Here is a 26,371-nt window from a genome sequence, read left to right as displayed (position 1 = left end):
ACTTCTTCAGCCAATCAGAGTTCTGTGTAGTCACTAGGTGACTCAAATGCAATGGATATGGGCTTGCTGGGTGCCTTGTGAACTGCTCTGCTATACAGTATGGCGTTGGGCACAGCCTGACTTAACTAAATTCTGTCTAACACCCTGCTTCTACTATTCTCTGAACAAGACCACCTAGCTACCTTCATGTAGGATGTATTGTGGTGACATGGAAGCCTTATGTTGCTTGCCAAGCTGAGAGCCACTGTGCTATAGCTTTTTAATTTATTTTTTTAAAATCAATGATGTTGTATTTCTTTTATGCTTTTTGGTAGCTTTTTATTTTGATCTAATTTCTTACAAAAAATTATAAAAATAGTACAAAGAACTCTTGTATACGCAGATTCTCTGTCTGCATTTTGCCTAATATGCTGTCTTGCTTGGGAATGCACCTGAACTCCCTGCCCCACACAGATGCATGGTTATACCCTCTTCTGGAACTTCTGACAGTAATTTGTAGATGGTATGTTTCTGTGCATTTCCTCAGAACAAATTCAACATCAATACAGTACTGTTACCTAATCTACTTTCCATGTTCAGATTTGTCCATATTTATATATGGTCTCAGTAATAGCACAGATTTATTGTAAAGAAAACAACCCTGAGGTACAGGGGTGTTTTCTCAGTTACATTCCCTCAGAGAAGAGCAGAAAAGGCAGGTATTTTGGGAAGTGATTGCCAAGGATGTTAAATAATTGACTCCTTGTGTCTCTACAGAACCATTGTCAGGGCATCAAGAACTGCTCAGCAACAATGTCAGCAGAAGTGGAGACCTCTGAGGGAGTAGATGAATCTGAGAAAAAGAACTCTGTGGCCCCAGAAAAGGAAAACCATACCAGGTGAGTACTGGGGGTTGGCAGCATCAGATCAGGTGGTCCCACCACCTTCCATGTTCAACACACCTGGATTAGTCTGCTGGAGGCACTGGGGAGGGGTATTGGTCCTGAGCTATGGATCCTGGGATGCCTGGTTGGCACTGAAGGACTCCAAGTCCCTGGCCACTTCATCTGGGCTGAGAAAGGGTAATTAGGCAGAACTGGCTCCTCTACAGTGTCTTCCATTCCTTAAAATTTAGGATTTGGACTCTGTTTTTCCTTTCTTTTTTCCGTTGGTTCTTTTTTTTTTTCTAATATTTATTTTTTAGTTTGTAGTTGGACATACAATATCTTTATTTCATTTTTTAATGTGGTGCTGAGGATCAAACCTGCTGCTTCAGGTGCTAGGTGAGCACTGTACCCTTGAGCCACAACCCCTGCCTCCATTGGTTCTTTTTAGTTATACATGACATTAGAATCCATTTTGACTATAGTTCTACAAGCATGGAATATAGCTTGTTCTAATTCTGACCCCAGTACCTCTCCTTCTCATTTCTCCCCACCCTTTACTTTTTTCCTCTATTGATTTTTCTGTCATTTACCCATAGTTTTTTTAAATTAATTAATTATGGATATACATAATGGTGAGATTCACTGTGGTGAGTATTCATGTGTGTACCTAGGAAAGTTATGTTACATTCATTTCTGTTTCCAGTCCCCTTTGCCTACTCTACTGAACTTGTATTCCTCTCCTAGGACTTGAACCTCTTAACTGTTCTTTAAGGCAGGGTTTTTCTTATTAGGACAAGTTCTTTCTGAGGCTTAAATTACTGGGCTCTGCTCTGTACTGTTCTTAGCCCTTTGTTAGAGCCCTGATGAGCCTTGTCATTGGCTTCCCCAACCCTCCAGTATTAGGCATTGAACCCAGGGCCTCACACGTTTGGAAAGCACCCTACTACTGAACTACATCCTCAGCCCATCCCCACCCTTTTTAGATCCAGGAATTTAACCCAGGGGTGCTTAACCATTTAGTCACATCCCCAGCCCTTTTTTGTATTTTATTTAGAGAACGAGTCTCTAAGTTGTTTTAGGGCTTTGCTAAGTTGCTGGGGCTGGCTTTGAAATTGTAAGGCCAAGTTTTGTTTTTTTTTTTAAAGATGTTGATGGACCTTTAATGTGGTGCTGAGAATCAAACCCAGTGCCTCACAAGTGCTAGGCAAGCACTCTACCACTGAGCCACAATCCCAGCCCCCAGGCCAAGTTTTTCTCACTCTAATACATGAATGTGTGAGCCCTGCCCAGATGCCATCATCTTTATGGTCATATTTTCTACCTTGTCATCTATCAGCACAATTTCTACTGTGTGATTTGTATGTATGTGTATGTGGTGCTCGGGATTGAACCCAGAGCCTCTCAATTACTAGACAAGTATTTACCACTGGACTATATCCCTAGTCCTCTGCTGCTATCTATCTATCTTTTTTTTTGGGGTGTGTGGTGCTGGGGATTAAACCCATGGTCTTGTACATGCTAGGCAAGCACTTTACCAACTGAGTTATATCCCCAGTCCCCTTTTTTATTTTGAGACAAGGTTTTTCAAAGTTGCCTGGGCTGCCTCAAACTTGATTCTCCTGCCTTAGCCTCCCAAGGAGCTGGAATTATAGGCATGTGCCACTGTGTCTGGTTTTCTTGTGTGATTTTGTTAAGAAACACAAATCCAAGCATTTGGCCCCAGCCTCTCAGTTGTTTTCTTCTCATCCTCCTATGCATGGAGCCACATATAGTCCTGAAGAGACTGGACACATGGTGGTAGGAAGGCAGCAGGGCTGCCTCAGAAGATCCGTATTTCCACAGGGGAGCATGTTCTTGGAGAAGCCAGCAAACTGGTGGGATAAGAGGTGTGAATTTCTTTGGACACTAGGTGGCCACAGAATCAAAACGTCATTCATTTGGGTGGTTCCTAGCATAAGACACTTAGACCTAGAGTCTTGTGGAGGCCACAGTCTACCTATATGTTTCCTGAGCAGACTGTCTGCTTGCCCTGTGGCCCCTGCTGTTTATGCAGAAGTGTTGGAGCAGCCTCTGCCTACAGTTCAGCAAGTAGTTGCCCTGGGATCTGGACTTTTTTCTGTGATCTTTTCTGGGGAATTAGGAAGGGCTCTCACACACACATCTGATCTCTGCAGAATGGCTGACCTCTCTGAGCTTCTCAAGGAAGGGACCAAGGAAGCACATGACCGGGCAGAAAACACCCAGTTTGTCAAGGATTTCTTGAAAGGCAACATTAAGAAAGAGCTATTTAAGGTTTGTGCCCTCAGTCAGATAAGATTGGGTTCCAGACTTTCATATGGGGATGGGTTTGAGTGCCCTCAGAACTATTCTGAGGGAATACCATGTTCAGTTTTTCTTAGTGTTAAGCTGTGGTTTTCCTGGCTTAAATGGAATAACATAGTAATGTAAAGGAAGCAAAAAGTAGGTGTTTCAAAGACTTCACCATATTTTTCCTTTTAGAAACACAAAAGCTTCCTGGGTGTATTAACTAATTCACTATATAAAAATAGGTCACATTTGGGTGTTGGGACTAGAAAGGGGTGTTGCTTTGGGAGTTGCCAGTTTGGCCTGCAGTTTTTTCCTGTGGTCTCCTGTCACCCCCACAGCTGGCTACAACTGCACTTTACTTCACATACTCAGCCCTTGAGGAGGAAATGGACCGCAACAAGGACCACCCAGCCTTTGCCCCCTTGTACTTCCCCACGGAGCTGCACCGAAAGGAGGCACTGACCAAGGACATGGAGTACTTCTTTGGTGAAAACTGGGAGGAGCTGGTGAAGTGCTCTGAGGCTGCCCAGAAGTATGTAGAGCGGATCCACTATATAGGGCAGAATGAGCCAGAGCTGCTGGTGGCCCATGCATACACCCGATACATGGGAGACCTCTCAGGAGGCCAGGTGCTGAAGAAGGTGGCCCAGCGGGCACTGAAACTCCCCAGCACAGGGGAAGGGACCCAGTTCTACCTGTTTGAGCATGTGGACAATGCCCAGCAGTTCAAACAGTTCTACCGGTCCAGGATGAATGCCCTAGACCTGAATTTGAAGACCAAAGAGAGGATTGTGGAGGAGGCCAACAAGGCCTTTGAGTACAACATGCAGGTATTGCTGGGTGCATAGGTTACACTTTGATAGTGGGGGCAAATTCAGAGCTTCCTGGGAGGGCATCAGTGGCAAGAGGATAGACTGTAGTATCTTCTCTGGAGAGAGGCAATGGAACCAAATTGGTCACCAAAGGGCATGGGCCCAGTGGATAGCTTCTGGCATGGAGACCTGGCTTGGTAGAGGTTTGTGGATAAGTGTTGGGAAGGGCAAGGCCCCAGCATGAAGAGGGTGCTGAAACAGTGGGGCTGTCTTCTTCCATCTCATCACAGGATGCCAATGCCAGAATTGAGGAATAGATAATTTCCTTCTTTTTTAGCAAGGACTGCTATGAAAAGTCTTGCTTGGTAAATTCAGCTCGAGACAGATTATCACCAAGGATCAAGAAGGAGAATAACTATTTACAAGTAGCCTTTGGTTAGGGCTGAACTCTTGAGGATTAATTCTGCCCCCAGCCACAGGTGGTCTGACATTCCTCAGTATCAGCCAGGCTGAACAGTCCCCAGAAGCCCTCTACTGTGGACTCCCAGGATGGGTCTGTCCTACTGTGGGCTCTTCTCATTTCCATTTTGCTGTTCCTTGCTAAAAAATGACTAGCAACTAGAAATGGGGAAGTACTGGTGGCCTGGTAGTTTCGCTGTTCAGTGTCCTCAGGGGCAGGTGGCATGGGGTATGTTTTGAACAGTGCCCAGGGAAGACCCATCATGATTGGCGGCCTTGGGGTGCCACCAGCAAATGTGGCCACACTTCCCAGATTCCCATTAGGGAGAAGTACAGTAGTATTGCCACCTACCGGGGCTGCTAGATTGTCTAGTTGGCACTGCTGAGTAAGTGCACCTGCTCCACCTCCATTTGGGATGGGGGTAGGTGGGGAGGAAATCAGCTCCAAAAGCAAAGTCTGCACAGTCCAAGATGGCTCAGTTTATCTGTGCTCCTCAGATATTCAATGAACTGGACCAGGCTGGCTCTGCTTTGGCCAGAGAGACCCTGGAGGATGGGCTCCCTGGGCACGACGGAAAGGGAGATGTACGTAAATGCCCCTTCTATGCTGCTCAGCAAGACAAAGGTAGGTTGTGGATTCCATGCTTCCCTCCTGGGACAGGCATGTCAGTGGCCCCCACTGATGCCCTGTCTCCTGTTGCACTACATGCAGGTGCCCTGGAGGGCAGCAGCTGCCCCTTCCGGACAGCCATGGCTGTGCTGAGGAAGCCCAGTCTCCAGTTCATTCTGGCTGCTGGTGTGGCCCTGGCTGCTGGACTCTTGGCCTGGTACTACATGTGAAGGACCCATCATGCCATGCTGGAGTCCTCCCAAGTGACCTCTGTCCTACCCCATTCTACCCCACTAAACTACCGCCTCAGGTGACTTTTTTTAAATGCTGGGTTTGAGAAAATAAGCAACCAATAAAAGCTAGATGCTAGCTCTGCCTGACAGCGTCTTCTCTGTAGGCCAGATGCATACCAGGTATACAGGATATCACCCTGGCAGCAGCTGGCACAGTAGGGCAAACCCAGAACCCCCTCTGCTTCATGGCTTCTGCACCTTGAGCCCTAGGTGTATTCCCTTCATTCTCTATCTTCACAGTACTTAGGAAAATATGTCCTTGCCCTGTTGGGAGTAAGCCCTATTAGCCAGTATGCCTGAGTTCTGTGGGGTTGAGGGGTTAAACAGTGTTGTTCAACTTCTCAGCTTCTCTTGGGGACTTGGGGGTGAGGGTGGGCTGAAACCAGGATCCTGTCCACCTCAGAGGCCCTGGGAGCTCCTTCTCAGTCAAGAGCTCTCAAAGATTTGCAAGCCTGGGCTGTTCCCTCCCCTGGTCTGTGTAAATGCTATAGCATTCAATAAAATGCACTCTGTATGTTTCTTCCTTCTTGGCACGGGGTCAGTAAAGCTATTTCCTAGACCCTAATAACCCACTGGGAAATGGGTATTGTATCCATATGGGGATGTGGACATTCTTGTCCTGAAAACCCACTATATTCTCCTCCTGACCTCATGTACTTCTCTGACACTGTTGGTCATCCCCTAGCACCCATTCCCCAAGACAATCTCTCTTGACCACTTTTGTCACAGATATCCTAATGGCTATCTGGACCTGTGATTTTTTAACTCAAACACTTTGAAGGTTTCCTACTTTAAAAAAACATAAACAATTCACTGTCTCTTAAATATAAGTGTGAGGTTAAATATCTTTATTAGTAGGAATCTACCACTTGTAAAAAGTTTTATTTAAAAAAAAGATTATATGGTGGTGAAAGTCTTTTTAAAAACTATGGACTGAAACTTACCACCTTCACATTTAACAGGCCAAGGCCAGAGCTATTCCAGAATTTGGATGCTCAGACTGTACCCTACTAATCTACAGACCATTAGTCTCAACCCAGTGGCTCTATCCAAGTGAAAAAGAGCTACAGAGCAGGATGACATCAAGCCCAAGCTTGGGATGGGTAGACTCCAATTTGCAGGTCCCAAGGGTGAATGCCAAGGTGCCGGCATCAGAAAGAAAGTTGACTCTCAAACTGTCAAAGGCAGTTTCTGCCCTGGCCTAGTCACAGCTGGGTTCCCAGGGCAGGTCTACGTAATGTTTCCCCAAAGCAGTTGGGCTCAACCCCCTACCTGCCTCCTCACTACCTATAGCCCCCCCACTCCCTCAGAAAAGAAGGAAACCAGGCAAGAGCAGAGAGAGGTCAGGGCAGGGGAGTGAAAGGGCCAATTTAATGAGAAACTACAAACTGAGACCAGGCCACGATTCACAGTGACAGGAGGCCATGCAGTGGCAGTGCGCGACCAAGAGCGGGACAGTAGCAGGAATACAGTGTCCATGTGGGCAAGTTTACAGACAAAACCATTTAGGAAATAAAGACAGCTCTGGGTCTATGCCCTGGGCAAGCAAGACAGTTATCCACTAGGGCATTACCCACCACTCCTTCCTCATCCCAGCGCCAAAGCTCTTTCTGTTGAAGTGTCCCAAAGAGAGGGAGTAGGTACAGCAACAGCAAGTCAGGTGAGGCAAAGGGCCTAGTGCTTTCCAGGAAGAGAACCAAGGGTGAAGGTGTTGTAAATCCCAGTGCCTCTAAGGGGGGGCCCCTTTTATCTGCCATCTGTTTCAGCTGGGACATAGCAGCTATTGGACAAGGTTGTACCCACACACAGTGAGGACACAGGGTAGACAGGACGGGCTGGGTTCATGGGCATTCCTTCTGGCCCCAGAAAATATAGGAGTTCACAGAGGTGTGGCCAGAAAGGGGGTCTGCACATCAATTCAAAGGGGGTACAGTGGGGATGAGTCACTCTTGGTTACCAGGGCCAAGACTTACCCAGCATCCTCCCTACCTTGTACCAGGGGTTCTTGGGCACTTGGACAGAGAGATGTCCTGGATTTCCATACCTGAGTGCTGAGGGCCAGAGTTGGCGATCATTAACTCTGGCATGCCCCACCTCTGGCACCCTAGAGGTGCAGTGTACCCTACACCAAACCCAGGCCTTATGACCCTGTTCTGCTTGGGTCCAGATGATGCCCTACTGTCAGCCTAGCAGAAACAACTGTGGCTCCAGGTACAGCCTCTACTGTAGGACCTCAGGCTGGGACCTGCTTTGGCAGCTTATGGCCCCATGGAGAGTCAGGACCGAGCCTGGACCTTGGACGGAAATGGAAAAATAAGGACCCCTTTCCAGCTTATCTTCCGGATCAAAAACACCAAGCAAACCAGCAAAACACAAGCTCAGTGCTACTCCCCTGCCATCCACTGGCCCTTGGCCTTAAAGCCAACAGAATTTTTGCTGGAAGAGTCAGATGTTCAGAGTAGGGCAAGGAGAAGAGGACAGGACTTCCAGGGGAGGGTGGCCTAGCTTCCAACTCCAAGTGGAGGAGAAGCAACCACCGAGCACAGGGAGCGAAGCATGGGGAGGGGGCCACTGACAGGCTGGGGAGTCCGAGTTCAGCTCTGTTAGCACAAGCGCTTGTACGTGTAGATGTAGGCTTTGCAGCTGGGGCACGTGTGTGTCACATCCTTGAAGTCATTGATGAGGCAGGGGATCAAGCAGCAGCCCAGATCACACCTGAATCAGAGACAGGGAGAAAAAGGCTGATGCCTGAAGGGCAGAGGCAGAGGCAGTCTGCAGAGCCCTGGAGGTCCAACCCTGCGAACACCCCACACCTACCCCATGAAGCAGCAGAAGAAACCCAGCACGAAGTTCATCAGGCCAATCTCGTAAGAGATCTTGGTGGTGATGGCCTGCTGGCAATGGGGACACACAGTCTGCACTGGTGCGCCTTCAAAGATCTCTCCCTGCAGCACTGTCACTGTGGTGGCAGCCCCTGAAGGAACCAGGACGGTGGCTGTGTGGCCTCCAGGGCCAGGGTAGGGTCCTGGTGGGTAGGGTCCAGGTGGGTAGTAGCCCATGGGTGGGTGAGAGCCTGGAGGTGGGTAGAAACCTGAGTGGCACAGAAGACAACAGAGAGGTTATGTCATTCATTGGCTGGCCACCTGCCCTAGTGGCATGAACACAAAACCTGGGACCCAGCAACTAAGTGCAGCCTAAAGCTTCCTGTACCCTGGGGCCACAGAGTACCAGTGAAGACTTGCGGTCGGGGCTCTGTTTCAAGCAACCACATTCTCCTAGTCCTTTCTAGTCCCCACACTATGGGACCAGGATAAATGTGATAGAGAGCCAGGAACATGGACCTGACTTCCCTTTGCTCTCCCCCACCTCTAGCATGAAGGGACTAGGCAGCCAGAATCAGCAGGGATGAGGGCCCTACCACAGTAGGAAAAGCCTCACCTCTCTCCTACCCCTCTCCTGCATACATAGCTTTGCCTGGTGTGTTGAGGGTCATCCCACCTTACCTGGCAGCCTGTACAAGAGCCACAGGCCCTTCCTTGGGCCTGTGGAGAGCTGCAGATAGGCAGAGATCCAGACATCTACTAGGAGCCAAGTCCCTGGTAGGAAGAAGTCCTACAGCACTCAGTCATTAGGAGCCACTGTAACTGAGGGGCCTTCCCTGAGTGCCTGTCTTCTAACCTGACAAACCCAGCACAGGGCCCTGCTACCCTGTCTCACATCCACAGTCTGGCCCATCACCAACTGCCTACAGTGAAGGATGCACACTGGTTGCTCTAATGGTCCCAACACTCCTTCCAAACTCACCTGGAGGCATGTAGGTGCCATCCGCACTCATGTGGGGGGGGACAAAGCCAGGTTGAGGTATTGGATGACCTGGTGGCTCGTACGGTGGGGGGCCAATGTCTGCAGGGGGCAGTGGCATGCCTGGTGGGGGCTGCATCACAGCTGGGGAGGTACGGCCTAGACAGAAGCAGAAAGTGGAGGCTCAGGTGGTCAGCACATGGGCCATGCCAGATATCACTGCTTTGGGACACAGGGTGATCCTGGAGAACAAATGGTGTAGAGGTGCCAATTGCATCTGGGGAGGAGGGATTCTTACCTGGGGTGGGTGGGACTCCATTCTTCTCCTCCAGAAGTGGGGCTGTAGGTCCCCCAGGATAAGGAGGGGGTGGCTCATTAGACATCTTTGCTGCTTCTGGACCTGGAGGGAAAACCAGATACAAACTCAGCTCCCAATCAACCTGCTTTCCACTCAGGTTCAGGACTGTGTTGAGGGCCATTGCACAAGATGTCCTCAGAGGTATCTAGCTGAGCCCTAGCACACAGGCCCTCTTTTCATAGGATCCCTTGCTTTTGGCTCAGGTGCCCAAGCTCCTAGCTCTGGAGGCAGGGTTAGTAGGCTGGGGCTGGTGCCTTGGAGAACTCAAATAATTGGACTGCTCATCACAGGGGAGGTCCCATCTTACCCTGGGGACCAGTAGCTTAGAGCTGCCATTCTCTGTACCTTTCTAGTCACTCAGGCAAGGACAGCAGTCCTGGGGACTAGCAGTCCTGCGAAGCTGACCCAGGGCTCCACAGAAGAGCAGTCACACCTAGTCCTCCCCTTACCTACAGGCATCCATGGAGGGGCTGATCACCACCAGAGGCTGCCAGGTCCAAGGGAAAGAATTCCAGATTTCTTACCTCAAACCCCTGGTACTCAGAGAAAGGAAGTGGGTCCTCAGTGGCTGGCCAGGATGGACAGGGCTCTGGAGAGCTGTTCAGGGAAGAAGCAGCACACTTAGCCTGTGAGAGCTGCTGGGCCAGGCTTGGGCACATCCCCACTCATTGTGCCACCCATAAGCCTAATCACTACACACTCTTGCCCTGCCCGACCTCACAGGTCTGATTTCTGTCCCCAAGTCCTGTGGCTGCTGGGTCCTCTGCACACCACCCCCTCTCTCCAGTCTTGACAAATACATTACCCATGCAATGACTGTGAAAAGAGTCAGGATGATGGGATATGGGTCTGCCTAGTCTCTGGACTTTTTTGGAGCCAGGAAGGAAAAATAGAGTCAGTCAAGTTAAACACTTTGCCTAATTTCTTTCACCAACTTCCCTGAGCACCTACTGCTTAGGTATTAGGAGAAAAGCAGGGAAGCCAGGTCTCCTTGCCTTCACTCTTACTTAGCATTATAAACGACAAACCATTAATAGCATTCTGAAATGAGACTTTCTTTTTGCAAATGAGAGTAATAATACAAGGAAAAAAGTTCATCGTATGCTACAACAGCATACACAGTGCAAATGGCAGGCTCAATATTTTTTCACAATGGAAATAAAAATCAAAACCAAAGCCCAGCATGGTGCACCTAAAAGTCCCAGCTTCTAGGGAGGCTGAGCAAAGAGGATACTGGAGCCTTGGAGTTGGGAGGACAGCCTCCGCAACACTTGAGACCTCTGTTTAAAAACAAACTTTGGGGCTGGGGATGTGGCTCAAGCGGTAACGCGCTCGCCTGGCATGCGTGCCGCCCGGGTTCGATCCTCTAGCACCACATATAAACAAAGATGTTGTGTCCGCCAATAACAAATAAATAAATATTAAAAAAAAAAAAAAACAAACTTTGAAGAACGAAAATGCTCCTTCAGGCTGTGGTTGTAGCTTAGTGGTGTGGTAGAGCACTTGCCTAGCACATGCAAGGTCCTGGCTTCCACTGCCAGCATCTCACACATACATACATCAAAACCACACTGAAATATGATTTTATATCCACAAGGTGGCTAAAATTTAGAAACATGGTAAGCCGAGAAGTTGGACCCTACACCCACGTAGCTGCAGGGCTCTGGTACTATTCAATGTCTCCTCTCCATAGCCCTGCCTGCTGTACACTGCTGACCAGCCCTTCACACCCATATCCATTCAGCTACTTTCCTAAACTGCAGCAGAGAACATGGAGCAGATCCCTCATAAGGAGAGAAGTATCTGGACAGTGGCATGAAGATCTCCCAAAATCAAACACCAATGCCCCAAGTACCTTCCAATATAAAACCATATTAAAACTCAGACCCTAGGGCTCATGAGCTCATCTGGCATCTGGACTCCCCACAGACTTCAGGCAGATGATATAGTCTCAGCTAAAGCACAGGAAACAAGGAACATTCTTCACTGAACTCAAGTAGCAATGTTGGCTCACCTATTAAAGGGTCCAGTGAGGTGTAGCTTCACACACCCAGTGTAGGATGAGACAGGCGTCCTGAGAGAGCCCTGCAAGGGCACATGCTCCATGAGCATTTATCTCTTCCCAGACTCTTGGGACTGCAGAAGCCCAAGAGGTGGTCTTAAGTAAGGCCATGGAGAAGGAACAATCCTGATGTTCTCAATCAGGTGACATTCCCTGCACAAGTATTAACCCTCAGAGCAGCCCACAGGCCAGCCCTTCAGCATCTGCATTTTATCAAGAAAGCCAACAAAGCTCAGTCTCCAGAGTCACACAGCCTCCCAATCAGTATTAGATGCCCTCAAGGATTTCTTCTGAGCCTTAAATTCCTGCTCCTACCCATTTTCAGACACAGTGTTAAGGATGCTGGGAGGACCACTGCTCAGCCCTGAGGGGTGGTTCAAGGGGGCAGAGGTGCTTTCCAGAAGCTAAAGAAGTATGGGTAATATCCATAAAGGTGTAGGGGGAGGCCTGGATTACTGGCTATGGGGGCCTCATAGATGAAACTGACCATGGAGCTCATTGTCTCCTTGATGGCATTTTTATTAAGAAGCCCATCCCAGAAGGAATGGTCCTGGCCTTTGCAGAGCAGAAAAGCAGCTGTTGAGTCAGAAGGCTCCAGACTCAAGAAGAGAGAGTGTCTTAGGCGCAAGAGCAGACACTGTGGGAACTCCAAGACATGCATGAGCCTGTCTTCTCTGAGCTGTTCATTAGAATCCCTATCACTGGCATTAACAAGTAAGTCCCGGGCTGGGGATGTGGCTCAAGCGGTAGTGCGCCTGCCTGGCATGCGTGCGGCCTGGGTTCGATCCTCAGCACCACATACCAACAAAGATGTTGTGTCTGCCGAGAACTAAAAAATAAATATTAAAAAAATTCTCTCTCTCCTCTCTCACTCTCTCTAAAAAAAAAAAAAAAAAAAAAGACACAAATGGTGTGAATATACTTTCTATACAACCAGAGATATGAAAAATTGTCTCTATAGGTGTAATATGAATTGTAATGCATTCTGCTGTCATCTATAACAAGTTAGAATAAAAAATTAAAAAAAAAAAAACCAAGTAAGTCCCTTAAAATGAGAATTTAGTGAAGTATGGGGGAAGTGGGACAAACTTAGGGGAGCCCTCAGGGGAAAGAGGGGGTGATGTGTCCAAGAGAGGGAGGCTGGACCCACTCATGCCCCTGGTCCACTGGGGGATAGAACCAGTCACCAGGGACCCACTGGCCCCTGTGCTGATGACCAACAACCTAGCACCCACCATGCCTTTCTATAGGAAGTTATTAAAGACACCTGAAAAAAAGGGTACCTGTCTTTATCCCACTGCAGCTATAATCCATCCTCCCAAAGGTGTGTGACCTGATGGGGCTGGGAACTTCCCAGGGGCAAGACACAATTCTCACCCTACCCACTGCTCCCAGACACAGGGTCAAGCACTATTCTGCAAAGCCACCCTCACATCCCACATCCCCAGTAGACTGAGGACATCTGGACTCTAAATGCCATCTGCCTGTGAGGCTGGTTAAGCAGCACAGGGGGCCTTGGGGCCTGCTCAGTGCAGGGTCCATCTCATAATGAAAACCTGCTCTGTACTGCAGCACTGGAGCCCAGGCCTCACTTCCCTTGCCCCTTCATGCAGTTCTGCCAGGGAATGCAGCACACTTCACCTTCACTCAGCCTGGCACCTGGTCTTATGGACTCACAGAGGTTCCTGCTGCTTCTCCAGGGAGCAGCCAGTTGGAGATTTTCCCAGAGTGAGGATGGAAAAGATATTTTGAGATGCCTGCAGTAGATTTTAGTGTACATGATGGGGCCATGAAACCAATAAAAACTGCTCTACTGCAGTCCCATCCCAGGACACATGGAATGTGACTTAGCTTCAAGGAAAGTGCACAGTCTGAGGGCTGCAGTTGTGGCTCAGTGGTAGAGGGCTTGCCTAGCACATTTGAGGCACTGGGTTCCATTGATCCTCAGCACTATACCACATAAAAACAAACAAACAAACAAATGAGTGAATGAATAAAGGTACTGTTCCATTCACAAAAAAAAGATATTTAAAAGAAGATAGTACAGGGGCTGTGGCTATGGCTAAGTGATAGTGTACTTGCCTAGCAAGTGTGAGGCACTGGGTTCTATTCTCAGCACCACATATAAATAAATAAAAATAAAGGTTGATCAACAACTAAATAATTAAAATAAAAATTAAAAATTTAAAAAAAAGAGTACATTATCAGTCTTCTAAAATGGGGTCAGCATGGCACTAAAACCTGAAACCTTACCTCCCTCTCCAACTCCCACAGGGGAAAGGATGGACCCTATGCCAGGCCCTATTAATGGGAAAATGGTGAAGACAGAAAGAAATGGCATTCTGGAACCAGATAAACCTGACTTCAAATCCAAGACCTTGGGCAGGTCAGAGCCTCCAACTTCCTGTGAACTGAAACTAGGACACCTGCCTCCTGGTCCTAGTGGACCATTCCATACAGAAGGGGGGCTGCCTGCTGGGTGGATAAAAACATAAAATTAGATCATGGGGATGGATGCACAATGTGAACATATTAAAAGCACTGAACTGTACTTAATAATGAAGTTGCATTCTGAGAAATAGTGCTTACACAAGCTAAGATGGCAATGACACCACCAGACAATATAATCTGAGGGGACCCGCCTCATATATGCATGCAGTCCATTGTTGACCACACATTTGTTTGTTAGGTAGCACATAACTATACTTTGAATAGAGTATGGTTCCAGACAGGTCAGTAAAGGGCAGTTCTGACTCTGGAGACAGGCAGAGGAGGGAGGGGACCCCTCATGATGTGCTGAGCTCAGCTGCTCTCCTCTGGGTCTCCTGCTTCCCAGAGAGCCAAGTATAAGACCTCAGGGCACTGGGCACTGACTCTGGCATCCTCCTCCATTCACTGCAGAGAGCAGTGCAATGAATCCAAGGCCAAAGCTAGGCCAATGTGCAACAACCTGCCCGCCATGGCAGGATCCTGAGAGGGTGGTAGCAGGATACAGACCTGCTAGCTACAGCAACTACAATAGAATCTGAGGGAAAACTATTCTCACTTGAAAATGTCCTATACATTGCAACCATGGGTACCAGCCATGCACCTGTGATCTGTCCCCTTGCAGAATACCACCAGCAGATTTACTGCCAAGCCGTTATGGAGGCAAAGTCCAGGAGTAGGGCGGGTACTCTGATGCTCCTGCCCCATTGTGATAGTCAACCTGGCTGGCTCTCCATGTATGTGTGCTCTCCTAGAGCCTGAGGATAGGCAACAGGGGATGAGGCAGAGAGATGACAGAAAAGACAGGGCCCAAAGGGATGTTCTGAAATTCCAGTTCCACAGAGTCTGCCAAAGCAGTGTTTCTCAGATTTTCTGGTCTCGGGACTCCTTTACATTTGATTACTGAGGACCACAAATAGATTTTGGTTTTTTTGAGCTATTATCTATGAATAAAATATTAGAAATACAAAATAAGGAACCAGAAATAATTTAACCAATCAATCATACTATTAGCATCACCACCAATATTATCAGAAAAGTCTTTAAATATCATGAAATAGGCTGGGATGTAGTTCAGTGGTAGAGTGCTTGACTTGCATGTGCAAGGCCCTGCATGATTCCCAGCACCAACAAGTAATAATAAAATAAATATCAAGAAGTTATCAAGCTCACAGTGTTAGATATGTTTCCAAAATCTGATTTTCATTTGATATCTCAAATTTTATTACTGGAAATAATAATAAACTTATTACTGGCAACATATACAAAAACTTGGGGCTGGGATTGTGGCTCAGTGGTAGAGTGCTTGCCTAGCATGGGCGGGACCCAGATTCAATCCTCAGCACCACATAAAAATAAAATGCATTGTGTTGTGTCCATCTATACCAAAAAATAAATATTTTTTTTAAAAAAATATACAAAAACAAATCCACTGTCTTTTTGAAGGAGCAGGCTTACTTTGTTCATGTCCAAAGAAGTGCCACTGAATAACTTTTTTTGTGTGTGGTGCTGGGGATGGAACCCAGGACCTCTCAGGCAAATACTCTACCATGGAGCTACACCCATAGCTGGTCAGTTTTTGTTTTTGCTTTTTTGTTGGGGGGAGGGAGATACTGGGCATTAAACCCAGGGCTATAGGAACTATATCCCCAATCCTTTTTTAAATTTTGATACAGGGTCTCATTAAATTGCTAGGCTGGCCTTGAACTTGCAATCTTCCTCAGTCTCCCAAATTGCTGAGATTATAGACATGCACCACCCACCTGGCTAATAACATTTACTGCCTTTTACTGATACTGGCTTGTGTGTGTATGCTGTGTGACACAAAAACAATGGCCAGCACAGGCTTTGGCAGTTTCTTTCCCACTAATTCTGCACCATCTATGGGAAGGTCAGCCAGCACATTACAAAATGTATTTTTGTATTATCATTAAAACAGTTTCAACCTCCACACTGAGAAGTCTCAGGCAGCGCCTGGGGTTCAGTTCATATAGAGAACAAAGTGCTGAAGGAACCCCAGAATGTGAGTGCAACATTAAGGGCCTGGACAGAAGGCCAGGGCTTTGCTATCAGAGGAGCCCAGAGGGATGCCTCCGGAGGAGGCTGCACCCCAGAGAGATGCCTCCTGAGGAAGCTGCACCCCAGAGAGGTGCCTGCTGCAGCATGGAGGCTGTAGATGAGGCAAGGAGTCAAGATGTGTTTCTGCATCAACCAGAACAAATCCAGCCCCCCCTCCCACTTCCTAGCTGTGACCTGTTTCTCTCATCTGCTTATATGTTGGGGTAGGAACAAAGCTTACAAGAGTGCAAAATAGGGCTGAGGATGTGGCTCAAGCGGTAGCGCGCTCGCCTGGCATGCGTGCGGCCCGGGTTCGATCCTCAGCACCACATACCAACAAAGATGTTGTGTCTGCCGAGAACTAAAAAATAAATATTAAAAATAAATAAATAAATAAATAAAAAGGGCTGGGGAATGTAACTCAGTGATAGTGTCCCTGGGTTCAATCCCAGTACCCCTCCCCCAAAAAAGTCATTCCTAATAAACAATAACAGGTTCTCTTTATTTAGCATCCCTTGTGCCAGGCCCTGTGCTCTGAAGTGGGTATTTTGCACCCTTTTTTTTTTTTTGAAGTGAGAGAGAGAGACAGAGAGAATTTTAATATTTATTTTTTAGTTCTCGGCGGACACAACATCTTTGTTGGTATGTGGTGCTGAGGATCGAACCCGGGCCGCACGCATGCCAGGCGAGCGCGCTACCGCTTGAGCCACATCCCCAGCCCCCCCAGCCCTTTTTATTTATTTATTTTTTAAATGCTTTTTTAGTTGTCAATAGACCTTTATTTAATTTATTTATGTGTTGTGCTGAGAATTGAACCCAGTGCCTCACACATGCTAGGCAAGAGCTTTACCACTAAGCCACAGTCTCAGCCTCCCTTTTTATTTTTTGAGACAGGATCCCACTAAATTGCTGAGGCTGTCCTCAAACTTGTGATCCTCCTGACTCAGCCTCCCAGGTTGTTGGGATTACCAGCAAGAGCCACCACACACAGGAGGGCTAATGGTTCTAAACTTAGAAGTAATAAGACTTACAGGAACTATGACAACAACAGTTACTACACTTTGCAGCAGGCTGAGCTTCCTGTGAAACTCTGGCAAGCTACTTTTGCATTCCCTGTACCTAGCAGCTCTGCTTTCCTGGACAAGAGCTGTGTGCCTGCATTCTTCTTGTTGACTTCTACAGAAGTGCTACCCTAGAGGTAAAATGGACCTGGTGCAGCAATCCCCTGCAAAGGTGTTCACTGCATCACTGTGTTGACATCCCACCAAAGGGACTGTCAGACCCACTTAGTCTACCTTACAGTGTTACAGTGTTACTCTGAGCTACTTGCAGTGACATGGAAATATGGTCCTGACAATGCTGAGTGAAGGAAGGATGTAAAGTAGCCTGTGATTCTACATTAGCTGCTTTCTCTGGGTATTGAGATTCGGGGTGATTTGTTTATACCTAAATACAAATACAGAAGCTTTTCCTTATGTGTGATGAGCAGCTTCTCTAAATGCTTCTTTCTCCAAAATACTCATAATTGTGCTAGATTTATGTTATTTCTCCTCAATCCAGAAAGGTGCCTCAGACTACAATCTAGTTTTACCCAGAGGAGAAAATGCTCATGGAGTGAGCCCAAGGCTGTCGGTCCTCTCTCAGAAGTTGGTGCTTGGTCTGCATGGAGTTCTTACTTCAGTTTGGTAGTACAAGTCTATTCTCTACCAGGCCACCTCCTAGTGCTCCAGGCAAACTGAGGGTCCTACTGGACCTGTTAAGTCAGTAGTCTCAAGGCTGGCCTGGGGAGTTGGCAGGCCACCTAACAGAGAACAGCAAGCAAATCCCCACAGGTCCCTGATAAAACTGAATGCAGTGAGTTTCCTGGCCTGTCAAAGGCCAGGCTAGAGCTGCACTTAACACAGCGTAGCCTCTGCACTGCCTCCTATGCTGTTCCAGAAAGCTTGTTTCTATGTCCTGCTGCTTTATACAGAAAAGGAAGGAAGAACAGATGGCAGGGGAAATGAGCAAAGGATGGAAAACAGCTACAAGTGGAACCACAACTAGCAAATAAAAAAGTCAATGGCACCTGCCCACAGGCAGGAGGTGGTAACTAAGAGTCAACTAATTTTAGAAACATAAGCCTAAAGAGCCATCACTTGAGAAATCAAAATGCAGCTCTGAAGAAGTTCCTACCTCTGCCTGCACTGAGCTGACACAAAATCATCTTTGGGTTGACTATTTGAACCAGCTGTCAGCTGGGTGACATCAAGACATAACATCCTGACCTTCCAGAAAGCACAAGGTTTATTCATGCCATCAAACCATGTGGTCACAACAGTCAAGCCACCAGATGGAAGAGTCTTAATTGGGACAGAAACGCCTTTGAGCACAGGGGAGGGGCTCCGAGCCTCTAGTTAGGCCTCACCCAAGTCTCCCCATGCTGCAGGAAGAAGCAATCCCTGGGATCCCCTTTCTTTCTCCATATACTTCAGTCATCAAATATACCTGAAAGGGCTGGGGATGTGGCTCAAGCGGTAGCGCGCTCGCCTGGCATGCGTGCGGCCCGGGTTCGATCCTCAGCACCACATACCAACAAAGATGTTGTGTCCGCCGAGAACTAAAAAATAAATATTAAAAATTCTCTCTCTCTCTCCTCTCTCACTCTCTAAAAAAACAAAAAAAAAAACAAAAAAAACAAATATACCTGAAAACTACAGCGTACTCCCACCCCTCAGCTTTCCCTCAGAACAGAGGTGGCTTTGCAACACTCAGATCTCTCATATGACAGTATTCCTTCAATCATTTTGAAGAAAACTCTGGTGGGGGAAGAACATGAACTGCAGTGACCTGTCAGCACTAGTGAGACACTCAAGTTGTAGGTGGAATTGGTAAATAAACACAAAACACTGCAGACATGGAGATCTGTAACTGTTCCTGGGCCAGGCCTCAAAATGACACTTGTTCAATGTTGCTATAAACAGCTTTTTCAGGGTTGGGGATGTGGCTCAAGTGGTAGCACGCTCACCTGGCGTGCGTGCGTGCGGCCCGGGTTCGATCCTCAGCACCACATACAAACAAAGATGTTGTGTCCGCTGAGAACTAAAAAATAAATATTAAAAAAAATTTAAAAAAAAAAACAGCTTTTTCAAGAGTGCCTTTAAACACGCAGGAAAAAGCTATGCTGCAGGGCTGATAAGAATACCTGAGGGGGGCTGGAGTTGTGGCTCAGTGGTAGAGCACCTACCTAGCACATGTGAGGCACTGGGGTTTGACCCTCAGCACTACATAAAAATAAATAAATAAAATAAAGGCATCATGTCCATCTACAACTAAAAAAAAAAAAAAAAAAAGAATGCCTGAGAGCCAGGCTCAGAGGTGCACACCTGTAATCCCAGCAGTGTGGGAGGATTGTGAATTCAAAGCCAGACTCAGCAAAAGTGAGGTGCTAAGCAATTCAGAGAGACCCTGTCTCTAAGTAAAATGCAAAAAGGGCTGGGGATGTGGCTCAGTGGTCGAGTGCCCCAGAGTTCAATTCCCAGTCCCCAACAACAAGAAAAAAGAATACCTGAGAGAATGTAACCAGTTCTGGGGCACAGCAGAGCCATCCTGCTCTTGTGGCACTCAAGACTACTTGCACCTGCTCTGTGGGGTCACAGAAACAGGGACATAGAGGTCAGTGGAGTTGCACAGGAGGAGTAGGAATGGCAGTTCTTGGGGAACTGTGAGTGGGAAGCAAAAGTACACAGTTTCATGTTATATGTAGTATATGCAAGCTTCACTAAATTCCTGTAACCTGAAGCTAACACAAAACTGGGATTTTTTTCCTTGCAGAAGTGAGAGTGTGTGTCATGTTGAGGCTGCTATGTTTGCCCATGTGTATTTCTCTATGACTCAAGACATCTAGAAAGGGGCTGGGGTTGTGGCTCAGCGGTAGAGCGCTCATCTAGCATGTGTGAGACGCTGAGTTTTGATCCTCAGCACCACATAAAAATAAATAAAGATATTGTGTCCAACTACAACTAAAAATATTTTTTTTTTAAAAAAAGATATCTAGGGCTGGGGATGTGGCTCAAGCGGTGGCGCGCTCGCCTGGCATGCGTGCGGCCCGGGTTCAATCCTCAGCACCACGTACAAACAAAGATGTTGTGTCCACCGAAGGCTGAAAGGTGAATATTAAAATTTTCTCTCTCTCTCTCTCTCTCTCTTAAAAAAAAAAAGTTATCTAGAGACCACCTTTCAGGGCTGGAAAAGCCACCAGAGATGACTACATCTTAAGTTTCAGCTGACATTCGTTTAAGTGTTATACATTAATCAAGCCCCCACCAAAGGCAGGTATGTGTGAAGTGCTGGAGATTACAGTGGGCAAAAGGAACAATAAGCAGTGACAATGAACGGGGAGCAGGCTCTAAGGGTGGCTGTGGCTATCCCAGTTGCTCAGGGACAATTATCTGAGACAGGACCTCTACTGTCCTGATCATGCCCAACACTCTTTTCTATAGTACCATCAGCCTTATCTCTTGTCCCACATTCTCAAATGTGGGGTCTTAGGGACCAAATTGCTTCAAGCAGGGGAATTCCATCCCACTCATTTAGTTTATGTGGACTTCATGGCACCCAAACAAAAAGCTGAAGTAATGCTGGTGGGCCCCCTAGCCTTACCCATTGGTGAGAATAGGGCTGGGAGAAATGAAACATGGCTCATGCTATCTCCTCAGGGCCCAGTCCTTCCATATGCTCACAGCTTAGAGGCCATTCAAGGATTTTAAAGGACAGTGTGACCAAATGAGGTCTTTGCTCTACCAGCAACTTCAGAATCTAACCCAATAACCATGCATGTGAGAACTCAATTCTGCATTCAAAGTGAGATGCCCTTGCCAGGCACACACCTGTAATCCCAGCAGCTCAGGAGATTGAGGCAGGAGGATTAGGAGTTCAAAGCCAGCCTCACAATTTAGCAAGGCCCTAAAGCAATTCAGTGAGACCTGATTTCTAAATAAAATATCAAAAAGGGCTGAGAATGTGGCTCACTGATTAAGCACCACTGGGTTCAATCCCTGGTAACAAACAAACAAAGTGGATGCCCAGGACTCCAGGGAAGGACACAGCACATGGACATTGCAAGATGAACAGCTATTAGGAACACAACTGAAATGCAGGCATGGTATATGACTTTATCCAACTAATAAACTGTGACCATTCACTAGGTGTCAACACTTTCCTAGGCAGTGAAGATGAAGGAGTACCTGTCTTAATAGAACTTACTTTTAGGTTGCAGGGTGGGGACTAGGAACTGTGAGACACAGAATGTAAAGCTTGTTATATAGTAAGTTGTATAGAGGAATAAAAACTTGGGAATGGAATGCTTCAGAGCTGTGTCCTAAACAGGGAAAGCTTCACTGTGCAGGGAATATTCCAGCCCAGGTTAAAGATGAGGTGAGCCATGTATGCAGTGTAGGAAGGAGGCACAGGCAATGACCCAGGAGTAGCAGCTGAGTACAGCAGGTGCTGAGAGCAGGGAAGGTGAAGTAGGGAAGTGGTGGGGGGAGGGGCTGGGCTAGGTCCTCTGGCTAGTAGTGCAGGACCCCACTTTTTAAGTAAGCTGCGAGGCTTTTGTAGAGCTTAAGAAATCAGGCAATCCCATGAATCTCCACTTCCTACACGCTGCCTGGTATATTAATGAGTCCTTCAAAGCCCTGCTATCAAACTGGTAAGTGCTAGAGGTGGAGAACCCTAGAGCACTTGGCCACCACCTCCAACTGGTACAGTTACTTTCTGGCCTGTTTGGGACCACAGAGTAACGGGTCACAGTGTGGCTACTCTCCAGCAAAGCTGGTAAACACACATATGTGGAGCCTGAGCCTTCAGGGATGGAGAATGCCTGGGGACTCCAAGGGCTGAGAAGTGGCCACTTGAGGCCTTCTCCCCTGAGCAGGGTAGGTTTAAGCAAAAGCAGTTTTATTCAGCAAAGAAATCACCACCCAAGTTTTCTTTTTTGTTTTTTTGTTGCACTGGGGGTCAGTGGCAGGGCTTCCCACAGGTTAGGCAAGCACTCTACCATTGAGCTACATTCTAGCCCTGTTTTTCTTAATCACTACTTATTGAGACTTTTTTTTTTTTAGTTGTAGTTGGACACAATACCTTTATTTTTTTATTTTATTTTATTTTTTTAAAGAAAGAGAGAGGGGGGAGAGAATTTTAATATTTTATTTTTTAGTTTTCGGCAGACACAACATCTTTGTTTGTATGTGGTACTGAGAATCGAACCCGGGCCACATGCATGCCAGGCGAGCGTGCTACCGCTTGAGCCACATCCCCAGCCCAATACCTTTATTTTTATTTATTTGTTTTTATATGGTGCTGAGGATTGAACCCAGGGCCTTGCACATGCTAGGCAAGCGCTCTACCGCTGAGCCACAACCCCATCCCTCAGAGTTAAGACTTTTGACTTCTAAATTGAGTCAACAAGTCACTGGATCCTTGCTAGATAGTACTTACTTTATGGTTCCTGCCCTCAAGGAGCCATAGATCTACCTAGGAAGCTAAGTCACCTTCAAGAAGAATTTACAAAAGATACTCAGCAAAATCAGCAGATGAGATTTTGTGAGAAGGGCTGAGACTGGGGAGGCTTCTGGTCCTTGTGGAAAGAACTCAAGCAATCCCAAGCCTGGGGCATTAGTCATTCACATCAGGAGAACTTGAAAGTTGTGCTCAAGGGTCCAGTTTGTCCATCAGACCCACAGCTCCTGGGGGTGAAGATGGAACTTGGGGCCACTTCTCTACAGTACCAGAAACACGTGAAATATGCGTTGAGCAGGTGGAGAGCACATCCAGGCTGACCACTGCTGGGATGGGGCTCCTCAGCCTCAAGGTCTATTTCAGTTCACTGGAAAACTGTACAGGCTTAAAGGAGTTCTAAACTATTTCTCTGAAACCTTGACCAGCTGGCAAATCCTATGGATTCCATAGTTCAAACAGCACTCAGACCCACATTATCTCATCAGATAGTCAAGGTTGAAAGGGAAAAGTCTGGGCTTAGCCCATGTCCCAGACCTACAGTAATCTACTCCAGCTCTACTCCACTGTACTTTGGACTTCTCTAAACCACTGGAATGTTTGCTAAATAAATGAGCCTATGAGTGTGGGGTTAACCATAGTGGACTTCCTGTACTTTTCCTAATCCTAATGCCCACCACCCGTGCCCTAGGACCAGAGCACAGCCACAGCTCAGATGGATTCCACATGCTTCCTCATAAAAATGCCTTTGTTTATGGTCAAAATCAAAACAGGAAAAAATGCCATTTTTTGAATGACAATCAACTCCATGAAGCAGTAGTCATAGCAAGGCTGGGGAAGCCCGTGTTCCCATCACCCCCTTCATGCCATTGTTTCAAGAGAGCTGTGTGTGTAGCCCTGTTCTGCCATTATTTGGCAACCATGTGCAAGTCACTTAGTCTGGCTGCTTCCTTAGCTGAGGCATGCTTGTGTAACTATTTCCCTGGATAAGAGGTGAGAACCTGCCAAGTAGGAACAACACACTTAGAAAGGGCCCCACCTTGCACAGAAATCTCATGCCCTGTTTTCCTACTTAATGTCAGTTGAAACTGTGACAACTGTTCATGTTTTCTTGAATAGGGTTAAATTCTCCTTAAATGCACCCAAAGCAACTCCTGTACCCTTCCCTACCTACTCCCACCTGCTGTGGACTCCTTTTCTTCCTTTTTTTTTTTCTTTTTGGTACCAGGGATTGAACCCAGGGGCACTTAACCACTAAGCCACATCCCCAGCCCTTTTTGTATTTTATTAGAGACAGGGTCTAACTGAATTTCTTAGGGCCTCGATAAATTACTGAGGCTGGCTTTGATCCTCCTGCTTCAGCCTCTCAAACCACTGGGATTACAGGTATGTGCCACCATACCCTTTTCTTCTTGAAGGAAAAACTCGGACACTGTAACTAGATCTGAATTCAGGCCGAATTAACATTTATTGAACACGATATATATCACACACAGAGGTTTTACTGAACCATGAGACACTTCTTTGCAGTACGAACTGATGGTGTTGGATCACCCAATGGACAGACCAAGCAGGGGCTCACAGCACCCACAAAATCAGGAACACTAGAAAGTTGACAAGAAATGTTTTCTGGAAAAATGAACCAATATTAGCAAAAATGCATCACAGTTGCTTTCATGGAAAGTACCAGAATGTTGGAAACCCACCACCATTTTTGGTCCCAGAGATTAACCCAAGGGTGCTTAACCACTGACCCACATCCCCAGCCTTTTTTTAAAATTTTGAGACAAGGCCTCATCATGTTGCTTAGGACCTCACTAAGTTGTTGAGACTGGCTTTGAACTTGCAATCCTCCTGCCTCAGCATCCTGAGCCACTGGGATTAGGTGTGCACCACTGCACCCAGTGTTGTTGGACCTCTTTACCCTTTACTTCATGGCTTTGAATTGTTTGTCAACATTAGGAAACCCTAATCTTTTCAGTGCTTACTGTGGATATAGGTCTTCTGACCAGATCAAGGTCTCTTCACCTACCACAGATGTAATGAATGAGGCTCTGGGAAGACAATTAGCTTGTCACAAAGCTTCAAAGTCACATGGAGGGGCCTCCAATGTGGTTTGCTGAGTCTAGGCAGTACTGGTCCCAGAATCCATCATTATCACCAGAGCACTGCCTGATGACTCATAGTACAGAAGAGGTGGTGAACAGACCTAGTGGACCCATAGGCTAAGGAGCCAGTCAGACCAGTGTCTCTCTGGCCCTCTGTGGGAGCTCTCTAGCAGGCCCCTGGCCTGACTCCAACTCCCCTCTGTAGCACTCTATTACAATGCAGCCTCTACCGCCTCGAAGAGATAGGATTTGGGAAATGCTGACAGGGTGGAGGTAAACACAGAAGCCTTTTATGGGGTCCTAAAAATGGATACGCTTCCATTTTATGCAATCTATTTCCAAGTCCCCTTGTGGGACAAGAAACCCCCCATCATCACTGCCAAAATAGCTCTTCTCCCCACTAAGGGCCCAAGTTCTCCCTGCATGCTACCTTCTTATCAGCATATCCTCCACATACAGGACAGACTTAACATAAAATGACATGACTTTAACTGCTACACATCCTGAACTGCGTCCTCTCTGAGTTAAAATATGTCATCATGCTTAGTATGGTGTTTCTGAAAGCGGAAACGAATTTTCATGAGGCTTGACTTTTCTCTCCCCCTTGAAGGAATAGGGTGAGGGAATGGTAGTTGTGGCTATGGAACCAAGTATCTGGGCCTAAGGGACTCCAAGTCATGACCTCTAATTCATCAGCACCATGTGCCTGCCAAATGTGTTACCCAGCCCTGTTCCCCTACAGCTTAGAAAACACACATCACACCTGCAGCTTCAAACAGCAAGCTTATAGGGTACCGAAAGAGCCAAAAAAACACACAGGCTGACAACTCACTTCAGTTATTGCCAGAATGAACTGCTGGGGCACTGTCCTTTGGGACACATTCTATTCTCTTCTTCTCAAAACAATTTTGTTCCCTTAAGTATTCTTCATATATTTCATGTTTCTGCTCTCAGGATGAGTCTAGAGCCATGGCTAGCTGTTCTTAAATTCTGTAAGAGCAATATGTAAAGGTCTTTCCTCATGTGAAGAAAAAACCTACACACTCCTTCAGGTCCTCAGGATTGAGAGGTTCTGTTGGTTAAAAATCAATAAACAAGAATCCTAAGAGTCTAGTTAATGATATGCATGCTTAACTATTTGAAAAGAAAACACACTGGTGATCTACAACTTACTTCAATATGCATAAACAAAAGATGGGACTGCTGGGTGGATAGATTGATGAAAAAGTAGAAAATGTTAACTGTATATTCTACATGGAGTTCATTAGCATACTCTGTAAAATTCCTTCGACTTTTCTGCATTCTAATTTTTTCCTAATGCAGGGGAGGTTGAGGTGGTCTTCTGAATGGCTCTTTCCTGTTAAGAGCAGGACAATAAGAGCTGGCAGGCCTTTCCCCACTCAACTCATGTCAGCCCCAAACAAAGTAAGAAGCAAAGTACCAAGGATAGCGGTCCTAATTTCCTAGGCACTCCCCAGCCCACATCCCCAGAATGCATACAAGTGATAAAAACGCTATGAATCGCCCCCCACCGAAGGTCCTTGATCCCCACTCTGGGACAGAGTTCTCAGTCCCATGTGCCTGAGAATTATCTGGGAGCTCATTATTTACAGATTCCCTGGGATACACCCCATAACTACAGAACGAGAATCTGG

General features: G+C 46.8%; 2 protein-coding genes across 6 annotated transcripts in view; one reads left to right on the top strand and one right to left on the bottom strand.

Annotated features, from left to right (window-relative positions):
- Hmox2 (heme oxygenase 2) overlaps positions 1-5,874 on the top strand; it is a 30,316-nt gene extending 24,442 nt beyond the window's left edge. For all 4 annotated transcript variants that reach the window (XM_026385333.2, XM_026385334.2, XM_026385335.2 and 1 more), the window contains 5 exons: positions 757-878; positions 3,041-3,158; positions 3,512-4,003; positions 4,943-5,069; positions 5,157-5,874. In XM_026385333.2, coding sequence (XP_026241118.1) covers positions 793-878; positions 3,041-3,158; positions 3,512-4,003; positions 4,943-5,069; positions 5,157-5,284 — 951 coding nt within the window. In that variant the 5' untranslated portion in view covers positions 757-792 and the 3' untranslated portion in view covers positions 5,285-5,874. The remainder of the gene's footprint in view (positions 1-756; positions 879-3,040; positions 3,159-3,511; positions 4,004-4,942; positions 5,070-5,156) is intronic.
- An 816-nt stretch (positions 5,875-6,690) lies between these two features.
- Cdip1 (cell death inducing p53 target 1) lies at positions 6,691-25,685 on the bottom strand. 2 transcript variants are annotated; one of them, XM_026385478.2, is made up of 6 exons: positions 25,549-25,685; positions 10,031-10,103; positions 9,447-9,548; positions 9,152-9,307; positions 8,165-8,438; positions 6,691-8,062 (listed from the first exon to the last, which is right to left on the bottom strand). In XM_026385478.2, exons 3-6 carry the CDS (start codon positions 9,529-9,531, stop codon positions 7,951-7,953), a joined length of 627 nt encoding a protein of 208 aa, XP_026241263.1. In that variant the 5' UTR covers positions 9,532-9,548; positions 10,031-10,103; positions 25,549-25,685; the 3' UTR covers positions 6,691-7,950. The 2 variants fall into 2 exon arrangements, with proteins under 2 accessions (XP_026241263.1, XP_026241260.1); XM_026385475.1 differs by lacking the exon at positions 25,549-25,685 and having other exon boundaries at positions 9,956-10,042.
- Positions 25,686-26,371: the final 686 nt, after the last annotated feature.

Source organism: Urocitellus parryii, chromosome 9 (assembly GCF_045843805.1).
Source record: "Urocitellus parryii isolate mUroPar1 chromosome 9, mUroPar1.hap1, whole genome shotgun sequence".
NCBI classification, from domain to species: domain Eukaryota; kingdom Metazoa; phylum Chordata; class Mammalia; order Rodentia; family Sciuridae; genus Urocitellus; species Urocitellus parryii.
The sequence above is the reverse complement of the archived record's forward strand: the minus strand, read 5'-3'. Positions and strand labels throughout refer to the sequence as shown.